The 23818-nt window shown below is 33.8% G+C and overlaps 2 protein-coding genes and 1 long non-coding RNA gene across 4 annotated transcripts in view; all 3 read left to right on the forward strand.

The window, feature by feature from the left end:
- The window catches only part of LOC107367622 (uncharacterized), a 31525-nt gene extending 27782 nt beyond the window's left edge, over window positions 1-3743 (forward strand). Inside the window, exon 3 of the mRNA XM_015935346.3 lies at window positions 625-3743. Coding sequence (XP_015790832.2) covers window positions 625-3507 — 2883 coding nt within the window. The 3' untranslated portion in view covers window positions 3508-3743. The remainder of the gene's footprint in view (window positions 1-624) is intronic.
- A 4871-nt stretch (window positions 3744-8614) lies between these two features.
- LOC107367774 (uncharacterized) lies at window positions 8615-14022 on the forward strand. Of its 2 annotated transcripts, XR_016197870.1 has the most exons (7): window positions 8755-9285; window positions 9544-9732; window positions 11277-11556; window positions 11704-11871; window positions 12229-12363; window positions 12470-12706; window positions 13156-14022. It is a non-coding gene; the product is annotated as an uncharacterized LOC107367774 (long non-coding RNA). The 2 variants fall into 2 exon arrangements; XR_016197869.1 differs by lacking the exon at window positions 12229-12363 and having other exon boundaries at window positions 8615-9285.
- A 1405-nt stretch (window positions 14023-15427) lies between these two features.
- Sbf (SET domain binding factor) lies at window positions 15428-23593 on the forward strand. The gene is made up of 9 exons (XM_015935415.3): window positions 15428-15608; window positions 15956-16041; window positions 16172-16465; window positions 16832-16931; window positions 17019-17566; window positions 17820-17933; window positions 18132-18260; window positions 18340-18438; window positions 18673-23593. The coding sequence occupies exons 1-9, from the start codon at window positions 15554-15556 to the stop codon at window positions 23242-23244; spliced, it is 5997 nt and encodes a 1998-aa protein (XP_015790901.1). The 5' UTR covers window positions 15428-15553; the 3' UTR covers window positions 23245-23593.
- Window positions 23594-23818: the final 225 nt, after the last annotated feature.

A 23818-nucleotide genomic window follows, 5' to 3' on the forward strand; every position in this document is an offset into this window, starting at 1 on the left:
GAAGGAGCTTTTTTGCTACAAAATATCGGCTTTGTAATGAAATTTCTTCACTAATTTCTCTTCCTTTGATTCATTCTTTTACTTCTTCCAAGTTTACTTGTGATTTATCTTCATTTCTCATCACTTTTTCCTTCGAGTTTTTTTCTTTCCCTTCGTTTGGACTCGTTCCTTTCCAACGTTACTTTAGCTCTTTGCATCTTTCCTCCATTATTGTCTTTTACAGAAAAACTCATCAAACCCAATTCCAATATATCCTTAGGACAATCCTTTCAACGTCTGTTCACAACTTTGACTTTGCTTGTTTTCTTTCCATTTATTCGTCCTATTTTTCATCCAAACTATTCTTGTTCCAACATTTTCGTAGCTTTTCTTCTCTGAATAATGCTTTAAGCTATCATTATTCCAATTCATTTATTTCATTCTTTTTTGCTCCTCTTCTTTGCTTGGTTTGATTCTGGGCTTCCCACTTGAATCCTACACTATCTTCATTAGGTTTGTAACTTTATTCATGCTCAATATCCCATGATGATGAATTGATTCCAATGAAAACTGTTCTTTGATCAAGATTCAATCCGTATCTAATTTCTTCTTTTCTCTTTTACTTTTTCTCATTTTATTTTTTAGGATGTTTCCTTAACTCGGAGTTCACCAAACCACAGTCTTGGCCTTTGTCTCTCTTCGGACCATCCACTAGCCTTAAATGAAAATGAACAGAATCAACAATATCAGAAAGCACAGTATTCGCAGGGGAATGCCAATTCTTTATCATCTTCATCCTCATTCGATCACAATCAGGGCAATGGGCATAGAGTTGAAGAAGAGAGCCAACAATCAAAGGTTGCCGAGCAAAATGATAACAACGAGTCCAGTAATATTAGGCGAAGTGAGGTCTATATAAGTCTATTGGAGCCTGGCGGACTAGCTGAGCGCTCTGGTTTAATCAAAATCGGTGACCAAATTTTAGAAATCAATGGATCTGAAGTTGCCAACCTGGATGAGGCTAAATCAATTCTTTCTCGACGTGAAATAAGTTCATTTAGTCTACTCATTGGTCGACCTAATATTAATCATGATCATTCCAAGTGTTGTGAAAGATCCTTAGCCAAACGATTAGCACTATTTGAGTCCAGTGAAGGAGGTGATGTTAATCATGTTTCCATTGTTGATTGCAGTCAAGAGTTTTATATACTGTCATTGGATCCAAATAAGGGTAAACCAGAGATAGGCAATAATTACGCGCTTGCATCAGTAGTCAATGATCAGGGTAATAAAAGCTCTTCAGGAATATCCAATGGTGTTTATGATGGTTATACGGGTCAATATAAAGATGAAAAAGACAGTGGAATGGGCAAAACTGATGCAGAGTCAGCCAATGATACTTGCTCGACTGATCATGAGTTAACTGGATCTGATAAAATTAGATCTAATGAACCATTAAGGGGACCAAACTTTTCTGGCCAGGGATCGGCTTCATATTCATCTGAAAATTCATTGGAAGGAAAAAGACAAATGTTATCACATGAGAAATATCGAGATATGTCCAATATACAGCAATATCAATCTGAAAAGATTAACCAACAGCCAATACCTGAAGCATCACCTTATAGTGAAATTGATAATAATAACAATGATGGGAAAACTGGAACCAATGGAGCAGTTTACGATGAACATTGTCATTATGCATCAACCGAGATAGTTTCAACACCTACTCAACCACCAAAAAATGTTTTCAAACCCAAACCAAGTCCACCAGAAGTAAATTCAAAGCCGGTCTCAAAACTACCAGCAGCTAAACCAGGAGCTGATTTATTACCAGAAATGCATCCATCAGAGAAGAAAGAATCGATCAAAAGATGGATCAAAAGTGGATTACCCACAACTTTGCCACCACCACCAACATCGTCAGTAACAAATATGTCGAACCGTCCATCATCTTTTAAACCAGGATTAACTGCAAGATCGCCAATGGAAAATAAACATTTGATTGAAACAGATGAGGTTACCAAAAATACATCTAGAGATCATCTTATATCAAATACACCAAATCTAAAGACTTTTAGTAATAGCAAACAAGAAAAATTGAATAACAATCAAATTGGAAAGGAAGATAAAGAAGTAACTACAGAAGAGAAAGGAACTCAGATAGAGTCTGATGCTGCTAGCCTTATGAGTTGCGAATCTTGTCCTACCTGTTGTAAATCGTTGAAAACAACGGATGATAAAGGGTTGCAACACCTTGAAACTTTCCAGCCTTATCAAATGCATCTTGGTAGACCAATATTGATTCCTGGCGTGATTGAAAATAAGCGTACACCTAATTTGCCTATTCCAGTAAAGATTCCAGTAGTTCCCAATTTATCATCCAATAATACTGCCAGTAATAATAACAAGCATGCTAGTAAGAATACTCGGGAAGAGAAGGAAAACATTTACAGTACAATAGGACCGACGACGACCATGTATACCACCAAAGCCAATCTTGAACACACCATAAAGCTTCAACAAGAAATGCTGCGTCAAGCGATGGTTCAGCAACAAAAAATAAAACCAGTGAAAAGTCAGGCCAGAGGTTTTGAATCAAATAGTCACAATATCAGTGGAACAAACACTTCTCATCAGGAAAGTTCACCAGCAAGTTATTATCATCGACCAAACATGGTGCATCCTGCTAGTCATATTAACACACGACCCACAATAGTATCAGTAAATAGTCCAACTAACCCGTCCAGGTATTTCCGTCATCTTGGAAAGATGGTAAATTCACCGTCGTTATCTAAGTTTAAAGATAAGGTTACTGGTAATAATATAATTCTCGGTCCATCCAATATTGGGTACAAAAATGATACAAATAGGAATGGTAAAGAGATCAAAATAGATGACCAACTTAATTGTAATCCAAACAATGTAAATATGGAATGGAAGGTGAAAAAGCGTCCAGATGGAACCAGATATATAACTCGCAAACCCATTAGGAATAAGATATTGAAAGAACGAGCACAAATTATCAACCAAGAACGGTTAGGGTTAACAACTGATGACGATGCAATGTCCGAATTAAAAGTGGGTCGTTATTGGAATAAAGATGAAAGAAAGAAACATTCTGAAAGAGCAAAAGATCGAAAAAGGAAAGAAATGTTATTGCGACAAATTAAAATGTGTGCCGTTAGAGAGCATTCAGAGGAAAGGGAACCAAGAGTTAGTAAATTTATAGAGCATACCTCGCATCACGGTGGTGGTGGCGGCGGTGGGGCAGGAAGTAGTGGGGGCAATCACTCCTCGTCTGGATCTAGTGGGTCCAATGCCAAAAACCGAGCAATTAGAGAAACAATAAAAGGTTGTGTCATTAAAGGCAATGTTTTAACAGATAAGCCTACTCATGGTTTAGTAAAGCAGTCAACAAGCATTGTGACTCAATCACATGGTCATGGGGTTAAGTTAAATGGACCAATAAACAGAGCTCCAAGTAAAAATCAAATTAATGAATTATTAACGGTTACTACGGTTTGATGAAACTTTACCATTGTCATTATCAACTTAAAAACAATAATTAGGTTGCGAGTTGATGCACTGCGAAAATATCCCAACTCGGTAATGTAATGATTTCAACTTGTAATGTGGCTACTTTGCCAATCAAATGTAATTTATCAACAAAATGTTCACTTAATTATAATCAATTTATATCACCTTTAAAACTTATTAACAAATGATGATTATTTATTAAAATTGTATTATTGTCATCTCAAGAGGCTTTTTGGTAAATAATTGGATAAATAAATCTATACATCTATACAATATATAAAGTCAAACTATGAAATTTTTGCGGGAAGATTGTGGCCAAACTAAACGGGTTCTAAAGAAAATTTTCACATAGGATGAAAGCCATGATTAAACTACAATCGCAAAAAATAGTTCGAACTTTCTCGGAATTCAGGTTACTGAGAAATTAGTGTTCAAACAGGGTAGGGGAAAAAATGCAGAATCCGTATCTTTTACTATTGACATTGGGGAAAAAACTTTTGGTTAATCAGGTTGATGGTTTATTGTTGGATTAGAAGGATAAGTAAAACTGTCTTTCGAGTAAAGAGTTAAGTGAAAAATATTGTACCTTAACTGTACAACAAGATTTCATTTTGTTCAGCTGTATAACCAGATTTTATTTTAGTTTTTAGTTTTTCTCATTGACGATGGTTTTTCATCAAGAATTTGAGTCTTTAAATTTGGATTGAATTTATTGCATTTCAGTGAAAAAATTACGATCAGTCATGATCGGGGGTTCCACTTGTATGTTTAAATAAAACACTTTGATTGATCAAAACGTTTTCATAACAAATTCATGAATGTGATCCAGTATTTTCAACAAAACCTGAGCTAATTATTACTGTTTACCGAGTTTACACTATTACCCATTTGAAACAATTACAGTTTTTCACCACTCTTTCGACCCAATTCATTTGCAATAGTTTCAAGTTTTTAAAACTTGTGTTAACCTCATTATCAGATCAGTTAACTCAAGGACAGTCTCTTCGGGAAGACCGGGAATTGACCAATGAATTGACGATAAATTTCAGCTTTTATTTCATAATAATAAGTTAAATTCAGAATAATGACAAGGAAATATGATAAGACTATACCAATTTTTTCCAAGTTAGATCACCACCTTAAGGCTTTGATGCGCAATATTCATTGAAATAACGGCAATAATCAGCTCCATGTGGTTGAACATCCTCTCTACAATAAGCTATAAAATAATTAGGTTGGAGATTTAATCCCGCATTCGGAATTCTTGGATTTGGTGTGGTGTTAGCTAAATAGCTTATTACTTTAGTGTATCTTCGTTGAGCACAAAATTGTACCAGTTGATCGTCGCTCACTATCCTTCCATCAGCACATTTACTTTGAGATTTTGGTTCCTTATTGCACATATTTTGGCTTTGGGTGTGAACCAATTCGACATCTGAAGATATCATGATGAAAACAAGAAGAATGATTGAAAATGAAGGGAAATACATTGTATAAACTTATAATGAAAGTAATAACAAACTAGAAATTATATTGAACAATGTGAATGGAAGAAACAGTTTTGTAAAAGTGATTTACAGTTGCAGAAATGATTCTTTTTATCCGTCCATAAGAGTACTCAGCTTCTTGAAAACAATTTAAAAGAGGTTAAATTAATTCATTAGAATGAGTTTAAATGTCAATATATTCACTTCACTATTTATCTAATTACTAATAATCACTTGCGTTTCAATGATTATTTATTCATTCATTGCCGATGCAACCACTTTTTCCTAACCTTGGCATAATGCATCCTAAGCCTACCAATAATTGATTAAAACATATTTTAGACAAGATTAAACTATAAATATTTTTTATTTATTCAAACAATAATGAAGTAAAAGAGTTTTTTATCATTTTTTCTTATGGATAAGTCTCATTAATTGTCATGATCTTTCTGCATGAGTAATTGGTATTAAACATAACTCAAAGTATCTTTCGATCAAATTGTAAAAAACTTCAGTTCTTTCATCGCCAGTAGCTTTATCAATTTGAATATCATCAGCATGTTTATCTGGTAATTCAATTTCATTTAAATTTATCATAAAATTGTTAAATCTGAATCCTAACCTTTCTTTAAATACTTCAATAAAGATCTGTTCGAGGATGAACTAAGAAATACAAAAACTGATTATATTAACTTAATTTACTAAGTTTACAAAGTTAAACATACCTCATATAAGTCAACAGCGCCAGATTGTTGAAAAATCAAAGTTGCAAAACATTCAGTTTGGGTACTGTGATTTAAACTATTTATGGTATTCGGTACCATTACAGTGAAGTACCAGTAATTGCGACTCTCTTGAAATAGCAAAAAAGCTATTTTACGAGCAAATGTTTGCTAATTAGTACAGTTCATTGCAAAAATCTAATTATCTTCGTTTAAGAATTTCTTTCGACCAGATAATGAGGTGAACACTTGAAAGAGTTTCTAATTTTTTGAAGTTTATGTTAAAAATCGCCGAAACCCGATGATTATAATCACATTTATTCAAATATTTGAATGTAAACAACCTATGTAAGGGGTCTTATATAAATTTAGTCGCAATTACTGGTACTTCACTGTAAGTCATTTTCCTCAAACGAATTTATATCTGGAAGACTGGCCTCAGTTTCTCATTCACAATCAACCAAATTATAATTTTTCTGAACAACTTCTTTACTTTCATCATCATGTTCAAATTCAAAAGAATCATTAATATTTTCATTTAAAGACAAATCCATTGATTCATTTTGACAATTATCATTTTCGTTGGAGTAAAACAATTCCATAGATTCATCTTGAGTGTCAACTGGCACTAATGCTAATGAATTTTGTTGATGGCTTGACTCATCTCCACTTGAAGAAATTCAACAACTTCAACAGGTTCATCCGTTGTTTCAACAGTTTCATCTACAGTTACTGTAACAAGCTAAAAAAATTGAATTAGTAAGGGAAAATTTTACCTTTTATAAAATTTTTACCTCTTGCGCCCTTTGATTTGGAAGTGCTATAATCCGAACATTTCTAGTATTCCTCTGTCTGTTTGATTCATAACGCTCGCAAACTAAAAATTCAATAAAAATCAATAATTTCATAGAAATCACATTAAATTTCACTCAACAATCTTAGAGGGTTAATGCCTTGGGTTACTTGCAGCAAGCGATGGATCGCGAACCAAAATAGGATAATTATCGTTAGATTGATCACTTGGGTTCCTAGTAATGGCAATTCCAATTTGTTCTTGCAATATACATTAATCTATTAGAATATAAATTAACGTAATATAATTAATATATTGATAAAAGTATATACAGGGTCCTGGAACATAGTTAAGTCAAGTGCTTGGATAATATCGCAAACATTTTAACACGCTTTTCATACTCTTCTTTCCATTTCCTTTTGAGATATCTTTGTCTGGTTGGAGGTTCATCAATAAACTGAAATACATACAATGCCGGCTGAATACAAATGCATGTCTCTCCCAAACCGAGAAAGTATAAAATATACATATGCAAAAATACATTCTGATATAATTCATATCAGGGAGATCTTTCATTGCATCAAATTTTTCCTACTACCAAAGGCTGGATAGTTGACTGATAAATTTCTAATGCTGTTATCAATGAGCAATTGAAATGCTGACAAAAATAAAATAATTTATTGTTAACTTGCTCGTGAGTAAATGACATTGGATGAAAGTCAATTTAAGAGGCAAGTTGGTCAAATGATTCAAGATCAACAATTGTAAACAGTTGGAGATCAGATGGATTTCAGTTGACAACAGATCATCAATAAAATACAACTCCATCTCTTCGATTTAGAGAAAAGCTTAAACCACCTTTTTATGCATACAGTAATACAATTTTGAATAAAGACGCTAGAGGGTGCCAACACGAAATTCTATCAAGTTACAGTAAAACCTCTCAAAGGTTGTGAGAAATTGAACTCCCCCATCTAGAGGATTTGACGTTTAACCCGGCTTATGAGTGATTTTTTAGTGATAAATAAATCCGTAGTGCGATAGGGACTCCTCTAGATGGCTGGACCGCTCACAGCCTTTGGGAGTTAGCCTAATGGGTTAACTCCAACGGCGATAAGACTGCTAACTTTCATATGTTGTGTTCTGCATCTTGGGGTTAGCGTTCGAATCTCGTCGAAGTCCTTAGGTCGGGCAGACCCTCTCAAGCTTACCCAGAGCATAAGCCCTCTGGAAACCCTCTCTCCCTTACCCTGGATTCGTCAAACTAACAAATGTGTAACCAGCGCAAAAAGCTGGTGCGGTCCCTGTCGGGCCGGTCCAAAAACCGAAAATGGGAGTACAACCTTTAGTCTGGTGGTTAGAGGTTGCGACAAGACTGCTGTTGTGTCTGTATCTTTGGGGTTAGCGTTCGAATCTCGACAAGTCCTGGTACTCGAGCGTATACAGTAAAACTGCTTATCCAGGGTTCAGCCCCTGACCTATCCCAACCCCCATCCTATGGATTCCCACCTAGCTGGATAAAGCCTAGCGCCTATGGGTCGGTAAAACACCTAGGTAGTAAGGGTAGACGGTGCCTTAAAAGCGGTCGCGGCCCCCCGGTCCACCCAAAAGAAATACGAACTTTCAGAGCTTTTACTGTAAGGGTAACCCTACTGTAATGCATTTCACACTGGTGTATGATAATTACACTTTTTGGTCAGATGAATTAAAATCAAAAACTGATGTTTGCAAATAGTTGAATGTATTTATGGGTGAAGAATCAGTTCTGTAACTGATCTCTTATACATAAAACTGTTTCTTTCGTCTGCGTTTTTCAATGCAATTTCTAGTTATCATTAATATCAATCTTAAATTAAGATTCTTAATGTCGATGTCGATGAAAACAAACTTTCTTTTCCTTAAGTACCAATTTGGTTGGATTTATCACCACTAGATGGAAACAGCTTCATATAATGTTTCATTTCAGGAAATATTTCCGATTGTTTTGTTAGCAATTAACAGTTAATTGTTATACTTTCAAAGTTGTTTCAAAAAATTTTACATTCTCTGATTAAAAAAGTGTAACTTGAATCATTTTTGAAGGATTTTGCTGAGAGATTCGAAAGAAAATGGATAAATCTGTTTAAATGCAGAATGATTAAGTCTACTTTCTCCATATTTTCATCATCTTGGTCAATTTCACGTTTACATCTTTTGGATTCATCTGTATTAATGGCTGAATTGATTGATCAAAAGTGACAAGTAGAGTGACATTTTTCTCAAAGTCAATGTAGATGTACTCTTCATGGCAAACTGTCAATATTACGAGCCAAGATCAATCTTTGCAATGCTATAAGTTTAATCTTGTTTTATGGTTAACAATGAACTGTAGATGATTTTTTTGGACTACCTTTTCAATTGCTCAAGATGTTACAGAAGCCAACAAACAGCCAACCTTGCTCAATAAACTACCGGATTCAGTTAACTCGTCAAAGGTGTTAGTCAGACCTACTCAAGTTGAGATCTTTGTTGGTCCATTGGCGGGTAAAAAAATGCACTGCCGATCCTGGGACAACTAATGATGGTGATGATAATGATTATGAATATACAAAAGATGATAATACTTGTGTTGCTGCTTTGAATCAGAGTAGAGTGCAGTTACCGCCAAATGATTGTTTCTTATGCTTCAATGACCAAGGGTGAAATGAAAAAGGAAAGGAAAGGCATAAGAAGAAAGACAATAAATACTTTCTCTACAACACATGTTGATGTAACAAAAGTCAAGGTAAGTTGCAACTACAGATGTTGAGATTAACTTTTAATTACATTAAAGACAATATCTGAAAATCTGTTCCGAAAGGTACATCTTTAGCTATTCAATCTTTTTTTATGCTTCATGTTTTTACCTTCACAAGAGATGGAGACCTTTATAAATCAAATTGAAAATTAACCATTCGCTTTCTTTGACCATTTCTTAACCTTTCATTTAAGCTTTCTCATTAATCACCTTCTTTTGTTTTTTTGTGTCTTCCTCTTTATGTAGCTAACTCTTCATCCAAGTCTGGAAATTTGAATGGACCATGAAAAAGGACAGCAATTGAATAAACTGACTCAAATGGACTTACAGATGATAAAGTGATATCTTGCTCGTATTGCACTTATTCTGGAATCGTATTGATGAATGTATTTCTGGTTTAAATTGATGTTAAGCTTCAAGAACCAGTTGAATCAGGTCTTATCGTTATTCCTCTCCATGCTCTTTCAACATTCTTGCCCTTCTCTTACAATTATCATCATCATCAAAGCATCATCATCCCCCCATCATCATGATCATTTGATTTCTCCTCTTTTCTCAATGTAAACCAGTAGCCCGGGTTATAACCAGTCAACTCTTGTTAATGGTAATTGCAATTGATACTGATTTGCCTTAAGAATTTTATTCTTTCTTGTTTTTAATTTTGTCGTTTTGACGATTTACTGGTTAACTGGTGGGGAGAAGGTCAAAATTTAGGTCATGATCAGGTCAGATTCGTGTTATCTCATATCTTTAAGAAGGCGAAGTAGAGAGTGATAGATTGAACAATCTTGATTAATCTATTTATTGTCGTTCAATTGCCATTTTCCCTAGCCATATTCAAGTTATTCAAATGAAGCAACAGATTTATTCACTGGTTATAATGATAGTTTTATAATGAAATTAATCTTTAAAGTTAATTATTGGTTTTACATTTCATGCAGATTATCTAGATTGAGCTCCACTCTAATCAAAATCACATTGAATCAATGATAATGCCTATCCAATACATTTGGCGTTGATGATAATAATGAAGTGAAAACCCAAATCAGCTATTGACTCTTTTCAACAATCTAACCCTTGAACAAAATGTTGACAATTAAGTAGGGAGGTTTAGTGATGATGAAGAAAGATTTAATATTAGTTTTTCATTTTGAAAATTGATTGAAGAGGTTCAACTATATTCTGAGCTAAATTCATTTATTTAGGACATTGAAGGGAAAAGGTTTAACCAGATTAAGATTGCTGTTGAAGGCCAAGTTTTGATTAACTCTTACAAAAAGTGCATTCACATAAATCGATTTAGATTGACGTTTCTGCTCAACTTTTACCCAATTTAATGTAAATCAATCCCAATCAATAGCAATTCACAATCAGAGTTGATCACAATTTCAACTTGCGCAAAGCCTTAGCAAGTTTATGAAATCGTAGCATCAAAAAGCCTCTTCAAACCAGGTTTCAAAAGCCAAGAGTTACAAAAAACATAGCAAAATGAGCAAAAAGTGAATGAATAGAAATGACGATAATGATGATAATGGTAATGACAATGATGATGAGATGTGATGATTGCATTTCTGTGTCGCATTATTATGCATGTACAGATTACCTGTTTTTTTACCTCAATGATTATTTCTTGAAAATGGTTCTTCCTGTAATTATGACTACCCTTACAAGTAAATTTGCTGCCTATCATTTTTATTATTAGTTTCCTTCCCCACTTCCATTTCTACCTTTCCATTCAACTTGGTCTCTCACTTTTCCTCTGGATTATTAACTGACTTTACTTGTTAAAACAGGAGCTCATAATTACAGGGTCCAACCATATTACCTAATTTTGTGACAATCAGCATGAAACAGTCTTTTAAAATCTCAACCTTTTCTAGTATTGTAGAGCCTTCTTTTTGTGGACAATTTTCCATTCATCTTTACCATCTTTCTTGTTGTCAGTCTTTTAATTTGCTTTTTTTTCTTTCATCTTCCAGCCTCCTTCAATTAAGCCTCGGATCTTAACCATGTTTGGGTCAACGGTTTACGAGTTTTGGTCTCAAACCATTTTGACAACTTTGACTTTACCATTAGAGTTGTGCTGTTTACTTTGCTTCTCTGTCTTCCCTCACCATTACACTGCTTTATGTACTAGGTTTAGTTGACTTTCAACTTGTATGGATGGACGGTAAAAAAGCAGCCTTGCCTTAGGCTAACTTGAACGCTTGAGAAACTAATTTCAAGACCTGGATCAACACAAAAAATAGGAAAAACAAAGTTAGCTACAGATTTTTGTTTCTCTCTCCTTTTTCATCTGTTGACTGACTCCTATTTGACAGATTTTAAGCGTCTCACCATTTTAACTTTATTTACCTGGTTTTTAGTCAAATTTTCAACCTTATCTTTCTTGTCCATTTTTCCTAGTTTCATTTGGTCATTAAATTTTACAAGTGAATGGCGTTTGATGAGGATTGTTACCAGAAGAGCGGAAAAACAAATTGCCAAAACCAGTGGCAGTCAAGATTCAAGGCAAAGAAGATGACTTTAAACCTGATGGGGATACCAGTAGAGATGAACCTGTCAAATAATCACGTATACAATTCGCAAAACGTTTATCGCCAATTGATCATCACTTTCAACATTTCATTGATTACTCTTTGCCAAATGCATAATTAACCTTTTCGAGCTGAAAAAAATCACAGTTACCAGCACACAATTTATGTATATATATTTATGGCTAATTTATAAATATATATGTAATACGTGTGTAAATTCATTAGTCCTTGTTTCTGTTTTCACTGACCCAAGCAGAGAAGAGTCAGAAGGAGGAAAAAAACGAAACAGTGTGAGAAAATATATGTTAAAATGTTACAAATGATGATCAATGAAATTAATTAATCTACGTTTTTATAATGATTGGAGCTTTTGAAAGTCTCTCATTCTCCCTAGTCAGTCAATAATCATTATCCATCCCCATGAAACATCATTATCAACACCATCAACAAAAGCAACTGTGCAAGGTCGATTATTATGGACAATCGTTTTCATGATCCTTGAACTGTAAAAATGTTGCCTTTTTTGCTGGTAAACATGAAAATCATTTAGCCATCTTACCAACAAAAAATTAACATTTACTTATTTTTTTTCTTACCTTTTTGTTTGTTACCTTATCCATTTGTGCATAATACAGATAATACTTAGCAATTGGATCAAAACAAAGAGAGAAAGATATAAATTTCAAGAAATGGACTCAACCCGTTTCCAGGAGAGAAGGGCAAAAAAGCCATGATGATGATAATCATGAATAGTGACGGTCGTTCATTCAACTAATCCTTCTTTATTATTTGAAGAATGGTGGAAACAAGAAATATCCGCCCAGAATTTTCTTCTAAAGAAATTAATTCATGGTATTCATCCTGCTTCAAGGGTAATAATAGACGTACACAGAAAAATATGTCTACAGATATGAAGATGAGGAAGAGGCATGAGAGTTAAATTAATTTAATCATGTATATATCATGGTAATCTCAATTTGTTTGCCAGATTTTTTTGCATGCAAATAAGTTTCACCGCCATTTTAATCACCTTCACTTGTATCTTTAGCTTCAGGTTAATCTGTTTCTTTTTTCATTACATTTTTATTTGTAATGAAAAATGAATGAGATGAAATTATTACATCTATTACGATTGAGAAACATTTCATTTACTTGTTAAGGTCATCTCAGTTTGGGTTAAATTGTCTTGATTAAATGAAAAGATGTTTCTCAGTTTATGATATAATCTTTCTTGCTTTATTCACCATGAAATTGTTGCTTGATTGTTAACCTCTAAATTTGCCTTCACTTTTTAATTTTCCTTTTGTTTCTCTTCTGATAGAAATTGAAATTGACTCGAGGATAATTCAACACTACTGGCTATACCCAATTGTGGGTTGAAATTGATTTACCAAGGATTCTTGGGATTAAAACAAGCCAATAGATTCGGTATATTCCTGTTTCCAATAGATTCTGGTTTTACAATTTCTGGTCTTCCATTTACACAACTACATGTTATGAATTATTTAAATTTTTACCCAGTTTTTGTCACTTTCGCCCCGCTTTAATTCAATTACTGTATTGTTCAACATTAATTGATAGCTTTTTGTCAGTCTTTTGGTGTGTTAATAAACACAATGAAATTTCTGTTGACTATTATCTCAGCGGAATCATTTTTCATTGCTTTCAGTGTCAACTGATTATTTTATAAGCTGGTTAAACCTGAATTACTGCCGTTATATTTCAATCTATTAGAAATGGTAATTTACTATTTGTTAGATTTTATTCATTTAAGTCAATAAGTCAATTGATTTTTAAATTCACCAAATTGTTTCAATCATTTTGGTCTATCATAACTTCACTCTACTTTAACCTTACATGTTGATGGTAAAGTGAAACTTGGCCTTTAAAAGTGACTGTTCCTGTTCAAATGGCAGGTGACTGTTTACACGATCAGGTTAACCAAACCCAATCGCTACTAAATCATTGATTAAATCATAATAATTTAATGGCACTATTATTTATTCACCTTAAACGTTGGATTCTTCAGCTTGTAAAGTAACTTGTCTCTGTTTTTTTCCTTTGCTTCAACAATCAAGCTAATTGTGAAAACGTCTTCACTTCCAGGTTGATTGTTTTTGTAAATTTTTTTTCTGTTAATTTGATGTTTGAAAAGTAAAATTAAACTTTCAATTGTATGCAATTAACATCATCTCTCTATCAAATTAGACAAGTCAGCTTTTTGTTGAGCTTTCACCAATTGTAAGATGTAAAAAATTGATTGAAACACACAACAAATGAAATTTCCTGTAAATATATCATAATTTAAACCTAATCAAACAGCAATTCAAATTGTAAACTTGATTGATTCAATCTGATGAAGTAAACAGTTTCAATTAATGATCATTTACAACATGAACAAAAGATTTAAATACAATGGTTAATGGTTGCGGGTTCAAAGGAGACTTTAAACGACGGTCATCGAAAGACATTGAATCAGACGAAAAGCACGTAAAATGGTTTAAATTTCAGGATTGAATCTTAATAATCTGAATTTACATAAGATTATTATTTGATTTAACTATTGACATTGAGCGGTTCATTTATGGTAAAGAACAACCTTCACTGCTATTTATTACAAAACAGGCACAAACAAAAAGGCATGATGATTGATAGATCCTGTGTATTCTGAGTAAATGTGTACAGTTTAAGCTGATTATTGTTAGCACAAAGCTTTAATGTGTCATTACAACAGTAAAAACACGAAAAATGCAGAACAAATTAAAATAATTAACTCATTAATTGAAGAAAAATAAAATTAAATGAGACATAAACACTAATGGAGGATAGACTAGAGGCGGCGGTAAAATCAACTTGTGGTTTGATATCAGTAAAAAAAGAGGAGAGTGAAATTATTTCACTCACAACTAATTGAAAATATGTTAAATTAATTCAACAGATTATTAATCCTATTTATACAGGGTTAAATGATAATCACCATGATGAAAGAGCAATTAGATCAGACGATTGAAATGTTGATAGCAGGCGATGGAAAATGTGGTTTAGGAAATTTACTGAAAAACAACAAACGGTGCAAGAGAAACAAAACATTCATGTTTTCTGGTAACTGGATGATGGACATTACACAAGCAGGGATGATAATTGGTTTATTAACATTTTAACCAAGATAAATCAGACGATTAGACGGTTTTTGGTAACAATTATCAAGGTTTCATTAACATGGCACTCATTGGACCATTGACAGAGAATACATAATCTCAATGATGGGAAACAGAAATGCAACCAGAATGAAGAATGGAAAACAGTAAAACAAAATGTTTGAAAAAAGTAGCTTTTATAATTATCATTGGTAATTAATCAATGGAGTTAGACACAGGAAAACCTAGATGATTAAGATGATGTTGATCAGTGAAACATCTGAAATCAAGGTGCAATTAAAATGGAAAGAAATGATATCTTCAAAGAGAGAGGAAAAGAAAGAGAAAATTTAGAGGGAAAGAAAGACAGAGAAAGCAAGGCAAAAGATAGAAATGGAGAGAAAGAGAGTTGTGTGAGCTTGAGCTCCCTGTTTGTTTGGTTGGCGCTTCATGTTCACTCTCTTTTGATGTGATCTTAGCATAGGAGTTGCCATCGTTTTAACTTTTTTTTTATTTTATTAGATTATTTGATTATGTTTCTAATTAAATTGATTTAAGTGAATATTTCCAAGGATTATCCTAATGAATCGACTTGTCGATTATTTCATCATTCTTGGATATGATGATCAAAAACAAGGTAAAAATATTGTTTCACTGCTTTCTCTCTTTATTTTCCTCTATTTCATTCTTGAGATTATTTTTTCATGTTATGGTTTGTTGTTATTTTTATTTGAGGCCTTGTTAATTTACTAGTCTATTGTTGGATATTTATAGCTATTCTGTTGATTATAATCTTAATTTGCTCAAATTTACCTACTTTTGGAAGATCTATGTCATTTTAACCAGATCATTGGATCCTGGTTTTCTGGTAGTATGCAGGTTTTTTAGTTCATGTATCTGGCTCTGTCTTTACTGTTTTAGATGGCTTTTGATTTAATTTTATTTAATGTGGTTGTTAATTCTATTTTTTAAATCCTCTTTCAGCTGGTACTCTTGGATCAGGAAAAGTACTTCAAAGGTTTCCAGAAAATGATTGGCCTGATGTACCTCTAATTGATGGATTAGAGTTGGTAAGTTAACTTTGGTTTTCTTAGAAAACGTCTTACTCATACATCTTGAATTGCATCATGCAAGATCAATAATTTTCCAAATTTTATCATTTTCTTGTTTTAATTTTTTTTGTTATCTATTTTATTCTAGTTTTGCCAGCCTTTGGGATGGAGGTTGACAGCAACACAGCCAGAACCATCATATTTTGTTTCTGTTATGACTTATATGGATGCAAACAAGCATTACTGTGCCTTTTTATCTTTCTACGAGTCCATCTCTTTGCATTCTATCAAGCAACCTGACGAAGAAGACAGTGAAATTGATAATGTATTACTGGATCAGAGCAGTGGATCATTACAAGATTGCTCCAATAACCAATCCACCATGTTTGCTCCTAAATGTATAGTTCTTCAGTCAAGGCATAATTTTGTGGAAATTTTTAAGGTACATATCAACTTGAACCATTCTATTCAAGAAGCATAGGAAGTATTAAGTTCAATACTATTTTAGTATTATTATACTACATCACCACTGCTACTATGATATTAGCTCTAATTATGATTATTGTATGGAATTTAGATTGCTATTTGTTGTATTGCACTAGGTACTTTATCTTTTTCCTTCTCCTTGTCCTGTCTCTTGTCTTCCTAACTATTCCATTTTATCTCCTTTGCTTTCTTGACAATTTTACTTACTGGAGCTGCTGCTTCTGATAATTAATGGCCTTGATAATTTTATCAAACGTACTATTTAACTCGCTTTAATACTTTCTCAATTTCCATCTTTTTCCTTATATTCCTTTCTCAATAGAATTGCTTGGAAACTATTTACACAGTTCATCTAGAATGTATGGATATTCCATTGGAAAAATTAGTCGGCAATTTATTATGTATTGAGGTGCCCTCACCAGGTACTAATCTCAAATGATTTTCCAAATCATTTAATATTTTCAAATTGGATTCTTGGCTAAATTATTCTATTTTCTTCATTTTCACAGGGTCCCAGTTGAAATTCTCAATAGGTGCCAATGATAGACAAGTACTCACTATGCCAATGAGTTCAACAGTGCCAGTGACCGGTACAACAGTGGTTCAACTTTTTGAGAGGCTTAATGTTCATAATGTAATAAGTCTGTTCACCGCAGTTATGACGGATAACAAAATTCTTTTTCAATCGGATAGTTACTCGCTGCTCTACGAATCTTGCCATGCATTGACATCACTCATGTACCCATTCGTGTATAGTCATGTGTACATTCCGCTTTTACCCTCATCTCTACTAGAAATGTTGAGTTCACCAACACCTTTCATAATGGGAGTGCATTCTAGCCTTCAAGATGAAGTCGAGGATCTTCTCGATGTGATAGTTGTTGATCTTGATGTTGGTTGTATCACAATACCAGATTGTATCCATTTACCCAAGCTTGATGGACCTGCATATAATGAAATGGTCTTTCATCTTCGATCTGTCATCACACCACAATTAATGAAAAAGGATGTTGCTTTACGATCTAGTCATTCAAAACCCTCTCCACCTCATCTATTAGTAAGATCTAATTTTAATAATATTTCTACCAAAATTTGCGAATGATGATGATATATTTTGCTCCATTATTCTTGAGTTTATATCTCATTTGATCAATAATCTTGTTAGTTTACATTATTTTGATCTAACACTTAATTGTTAATGATGAATGAAACTCATTATCATTCGCTGTTTTGTTTGTTTTCCGTACTTCAATTTTGTTTTTGTTTAAACTAATTTTTTGCATATCTCTTTCCTTCCTTCTCTCCTTCAGGATAAAGAGATTAGAGCTATATTTGTTAGACTTTTTGCTCAAATGTTGCAAGGCTACAGGACCTGTTTACAAATTGTTCGTATCAACCCGAAACCTTTCATAACTTTCCATAAGGTATGGTCATGGCTCAGGCCACACGCAATTCTAAAATGCTTAATACTACGCAATCAGGAAATGGAATTTTCTTTTAATTGACTTAATGAGATTTAAAATTTCTTGAGTTATAGCCAAAGAAAATAACGCAATACTCATCTATTTTTTACTCTTTATTTATTTATTTATTTTCTCATTTTTACTTTCACTATTTTCCAGGCCTCATTCCTTGGTAAAAGAAATCTTGTCGAGAACGAATTTGTTGTTCGACTATTAGAAAGTATGTTTTTCAATTCATTTGTACAAGAACGTGGAACACCATACAGAGCCAGTGATCTTTTCGATGAGGTTTGTAAAACTCAAGTATAAATTATTTAATAGAATCATCATTGTTACAATTTTGATTATTTTTTCTTTAATATGATAGCTTTATGCAACTATGCACGATACACTTAAACGAGAAATGGCTAACCCTGAATTGGTTATAAAAGACATTAAAGAATTGGCTCATCAATTATATCTTAATGTAAGTTTATCTTTAACCTTTGGAATGGGCATTCTTGCAAAGTTAATTGACTAGGAATGAAGTTACACGCAAAGTAAAAGTAGATAACTTATGAATAACTTGTTTATGCTAAAGTACAATAATTTGAAAAAAAACCTTTTTCCTTCTCAATTGAATTTCATAAGTCCATGAGATTCTCTTGAAATATTAATATACCAAATGAATTATTTCTAAAATTTTTCTTTGACTTTTTAGGAGCAACCACATCCAAAGGATCCAAGTCAAATTAAATTACCATTACCTACGGAAGGAATTTTTACTCGTGTACATCAACCCAAGTTCCCTACTTTCAAAAGTGACATAATTCAAGAGATTTTAGATGACGACCGAATACGACGCGAAATGTTAACCATGAACAAACCGAAACCTACTAAAGCTGAAGCTAGGATAATTGCATTCGGTCCAACAATCTGTGTCCCTTTCAACTCGGATTCAGCTCTTTTTACAAATTCAGCTAGAAGACTAGAAGTTATGAGGACTTGTATTAATTGTATATTTGAAGAAAAGATTCAAGATGCTCGGAAATCCTTCCCCGCAGTTCTCCGAGCATTGAAAAACAAATCTGAAAGACTTGCCTTAGCTAAGGAACTAGCAGCTCATGTCTCTGGTAACAAATGTGTCTTAACTCATGAGCAATTCGACTTGATTGTACGTTTAATGAACTGTGCTTTGCAACAAGATTGTGATTATTTAGATGGTAGTGCCTCAGGTTTACGTTTACGAGGCCTTGGTGATGTCAACGGACTTGCAGCTGCAATATTACCATTAAGTATGAAATTTTGTCGCCGTCTAGGCCTAGGTGGTAATAACGGCGTCTTGCAATTTGCCTTTACATGTCTGCAAGATCATCTGATTTGGGATAATATGAGTTTTTGGGAATCAACCTTTTATCACAATGTAGAGCAAGAGGTTACTTCATTATATGGTTCTATCAATGATTCACATTTAACACCTTTAGACATTGCTGCTGAACAAATTCGTTTGAAACCTAAACTAAGTGAAGAGCAAATACTTCAATATGCCTCTAGTGAAGAATCAACTGTGTACAGTCAAGCAGTTGATTATACTCATCAAATTGTTTCTCTAAAAATACCCTTGGATATTGGATTTCATGAGAAAAATACTCGTAATACAAAGTTAAATAATTCTGCTGTTGAAGGCGGACACCATAGTGATACAAATTCAAATTTTACTGGAACCGGTGGAGGAGCTGGTAGGGAAAGTTGTCGGGATGATAAAGACCATGAAAAGGATACTCGTGACTTCGACAATGAAAGTGGTTTCGAAGAGGGATCCAATGGGAAAGGTCAAGCGGCTGTTTCAGAAATCAGTGTAAATGTGATTAAATTTTTAGGTCGATTTGTTGATAAAGTTTGCACAGACGGTGGCGTAACAGAGGAACATATCAAATCACTCCATTCAATGATACCTGATATTGTAGCGATCCATTGTAACACCCTTGATGCAATTTACAAAGAGAGCAAAAATATTCCCCCTGTTACTAAACCTAAAATTATCACTCCTAGTTTATTACCCGGTGAAGATCTTGTGATGAAAAGCTTAAGAGCCTATCTCATACCTGATGGTCGAGATGAGGTTCTTGGATCAACTGTAAATGGTTCTAGTGTTACACAAATTCCGCAACCCATTGGTGGACCCGTTTTACTTCCAGCTGAAGGAGCCATATTTCTCAGCAATTATAGAGTGATATTCAGGGGACGCCCTTGTGATCAATATGCTGCAGAAAATGTTATTGTTCGTAGTTTTCCCATTGCAACTTTAGTGAAAGAAAAGAAAGTCAATATATCTTCCAAATACCTGATTGAAACAATTGATCAATGTATTCAGGAAGGCTTACAATTGAGATCAAATATATTTGAATTAATGAAGATAGCTTTTGATGAAGAAGTTTCTTCTGAAGACATTGAAATGCTTAGGAAAATGATTAACAAGGCCAGGACACCACCAAATGTATTCCATATGTTTGCCTTTACCTCACAAATTGCAATGTCTCACCAGCTGAGTCTATTAAATCTGCAAAAACAAAAGGAAAAAAGCAACACTTTCAAAGGAATGGCAAAGAAAACCTTAATGAGAACTGCTCAAATGGCTGGCCTTAAAACTAAATCGCGAAAATCAAAATATCTCATGCCTGCTTCTGGTATTTATGGTTCAAAAACACTTACACCAGGTTTTAATCGTCAAACAACCATAATTGACGCAGTTGATGATAAATCTGTTAGTGATGATTTATCCATAAACAGTGACTCTTCCCATGTTCATACAACATCAACTCTTCCACCTTTATCAACTTCATCAGTCAGTAGTAGTGTTGATGTTCACCTTTCTCCTGTCAATCCCAAAGACTCTCGAACATTGAAAAAATTGACTGAATTAAGTTATGTCAAGGATTACCAAAGATTAGGTTTAGGATCTGCAAAGGATATCCTTCAACCCAATGGTTTTAGTAATTATTCAGGTATTACTTCACCAACTTCCTCTAAAAGTTTAAAAAACTCTGCCAACAATAGTATCAGCCATGATGGATTTAGGATAACCTCAGTCAACTCTTCATACACAGTTTCTGGATCTTATCCAGCATTCTTAGCTGTTCCAGCATCTGTTACTGACGACAGTTTACAAAGGCTAAGTCGATGTTATAAATATTGTCGTTTTCCCGTTATTGTTTGGAGGCATCCAGCTTCCAAAGGATTATTACTCAGAGCCAGTTCGTTCCACGGCAAAGGTGTTATTGGAATACTCAAAGGCCATGGGGCAACTAACTCCATGGCAGCCTCACACAATAGTTCAAACAGTTCAGTGCCATCATATCCAGAAACATCTTCTAATATTGAACAAGAAAAGTACTTCCAAGCAATTATTAACCTGACTCCTTCTCATAATGATTCAGAAAACTCACAAGGAATTGAAACAGATTACGGTATACCTTCCTTAGTACTCTCTGGTCGTCATGACTCAATCGCCTCAGCTGCCTCAGGCCGACAAACTCCTCCTTTCACCAAAGATCACAAAAAAAGTAATGTTATGGCTTCGTTTAATAGAGCCATGAATAATATTCGAGCCTCAGGTAGCAAACCATCATTTGGTACTCTTGGACACTCAGTTGGCAAACAATGGTCCAAACTTCACTCATCAAACACCAAAAACAATCACGAATCAACCTCAAAGAATTATACTTCCGATGATATTTCAATAATGTCAGCCTCTGTCTCTTCTACCAATGCTGTTACCTCAATTCCACCAATCTCTCCGATTCACTCTCCAAATACTTCATCTGCCTCAAATGGCCGTAAAACCGGTGCTGAGCTTCACAACTCCAGCCTCTCAAACAATAGAAAATGTATCTATATTTTTGGAGAAAAAGGTCTTGTTAAATCTTCTCGATCTGATCATTTGTCTAACATGATTGAATTTGTGCCTATTGAATATCATGAGGTTCGTCAAGTGAAGCAAAGCTTCCAAAAATTGTTGAAAGCTTGTTGTCCTTCCAGCTGTTTAACCGATCCAGAACAAAGTTTCATTCGTCAAGTTGAAAACAGTGAATGGCTAAACCAGTTGCAGACTATTATGCGTATCTCCAGTGCAATCATTGATTTGATTGACTTACAGGGTTCAACAGTTATACTTTGTTTGGAAGATGATTTAGATTTAGTTCCACAAATCGTTTCTGTTGCTGAACTCTGTTTGGATCCTTATTATCGAACCTTTGAAGGATTCAGAGTTCTCATAGAGAAAGAATGGCTCGCATTCGGACATCGTTTCAGTCATCGATCAAATCATACTGCCCAAACTATCACTTCAGGCTTTGCGCCCATATTTCTTCAATTTTTAGACATAGTCCATCAGATAATGAGACAATTTCCGTTGTCTTTTCAATTCAATGAGTATTATTTGCGATTTATTGCCTATCATTATGTTTCTTGTCGATTTAGAACCTTTCTTTTGGATAGTGAAGCTGAAAGAGCCAAATATGGTTGGCCTTTGGAAGATGCAACTAGAAAATATTCTGATTATGCAGATGATGGTTATGAGTATGACATTAATGATGATGTTTTATCTGGTTCAACCAATGGAACACTAACTTCGCACACTGTTAACGGTTTAGACATCAAAAGTGCATCCTTTTGGGATTATGCAGAACGAATCTGGAGTAAAAGTCCAACTTTTTACAATTTTTATTACATTCCAACAAGTTATCTGTGTCCTGAATCCAGTTTATGTGTTCTCAGACCTTATTGTAGCATTAGTAACCTGAAAATATGGGATTATTATTTAACAGAGCAACTCAATCACGGGCCAAGCTACGATTTTGAAGTTGTTCAATCGGAGAAACAACGTCGAGAAGAAATTGAAGCAACAGAACAAAATAAGGATAAATCAAAGAGAACCATAATTAATGCTTCATATGACTGTGTTACTCATTTTCAACCAAATTGCTTTGAAGAAATGTTGGAAAAAGTGAAAAACATGGAAATGGAATTGGGAAAATCAAATGGACCTCAACAGAAATGGCATAATATCTGGGATCGTATGGAGATACCTGTTATGAATCAATCCAATTCGAGCAAAATCAACTCAAATGATCTGATCGGCCGACAAGGGTCTATAAAGAGTCAAATATTGGGACGTTATGCGAGAACCGTTCATCATAAAAAGAATACCATTGATCTAAAGAAATTATTCTCCAAGCGTCTCAAACAAAAGTCTAATCATCCTAAGTTAAATAATGACATCTATCTTCAATGAAAGCTCATTGTTTTTGTTTTCCTTCGTTAGTTTTTTCGCTGTTCAATAAGACATCTTTCTTTGCTCTTCTCATTTGACAATCTCATCACTATTATTGCTGCTTTAATCCTTCGCTCATCTCTGTTTTTCCTCTACCTTTTTAGATCTATCTTTTTCCATCTTCTCATGTTGATTTCATCCTTTTTCTCAACACCATCATTCTCATTTTATTGCCATCAAACTTTCTTCCCTACTCTTTATAAATATGTTTATGTATAAATATCATTGATCAAAGGAATTCGCGCATAAAAGAAATTATATTAAAAAGAAACAATTAAGTTAATTGTTAACAATTTAAACAAAAGCTAAATCGATTGTGTTTTGTTATCCCATTAAACGGTTTTACACAAAGTTGAGGTTAAATATTATCGCTCAGAAAGGCAACAAAATTACATATTATTAAACGAAGCTAATTAAAATAAAAAATTGATCGATTCTCATAAAATGATTACTCTCATTTTTTAGTCAAAAATGACTTTTGAACCATTATTTTTAATTGGAATACTTATTAGAAGACTTTTTAACCTAAATCCGG

This window comes from Tetranychus urticae, chromosome 1 (assembly GCF_039701765.1).
Source record: "Tetranychus urticae isolate SD_2017Ah chromosome 1, NJAU_TeUrti_SD_1.0, whole genome shotgun sequence".
NCBI classification, from domain to species: domain Eukaryota; kingdom Metazoa; phylum Arthropoda; class Arachnida; order Trombidiformes; family Tetranychidae; genus Tetranychus; species Tetranychus urticae.

Bases quoted from the DNA above. Each gene is read 5' to 3' on its own strand.
- Sbf (XM_015935415.3), top strand. From the start codon at position 15,554: ATGAATCGACTTGTCGATTATTTCATCATTCTTGGATATGATGATCAA. The intron at 16,042-16,171 runs GTAAGTTAACTT...ATTTTATTCTAG, and splicing joins TAATTGATGGATTAGAGTTG to TTTTGCCAGCCTTTGGGATG. The intron at 18,261-18,339 runs GTTTGTAAAACT...TTAATATGATAG, and splicing joins CCAGTGATCTTTTCGATGAG to CTTTATGCAACTATGCACGA.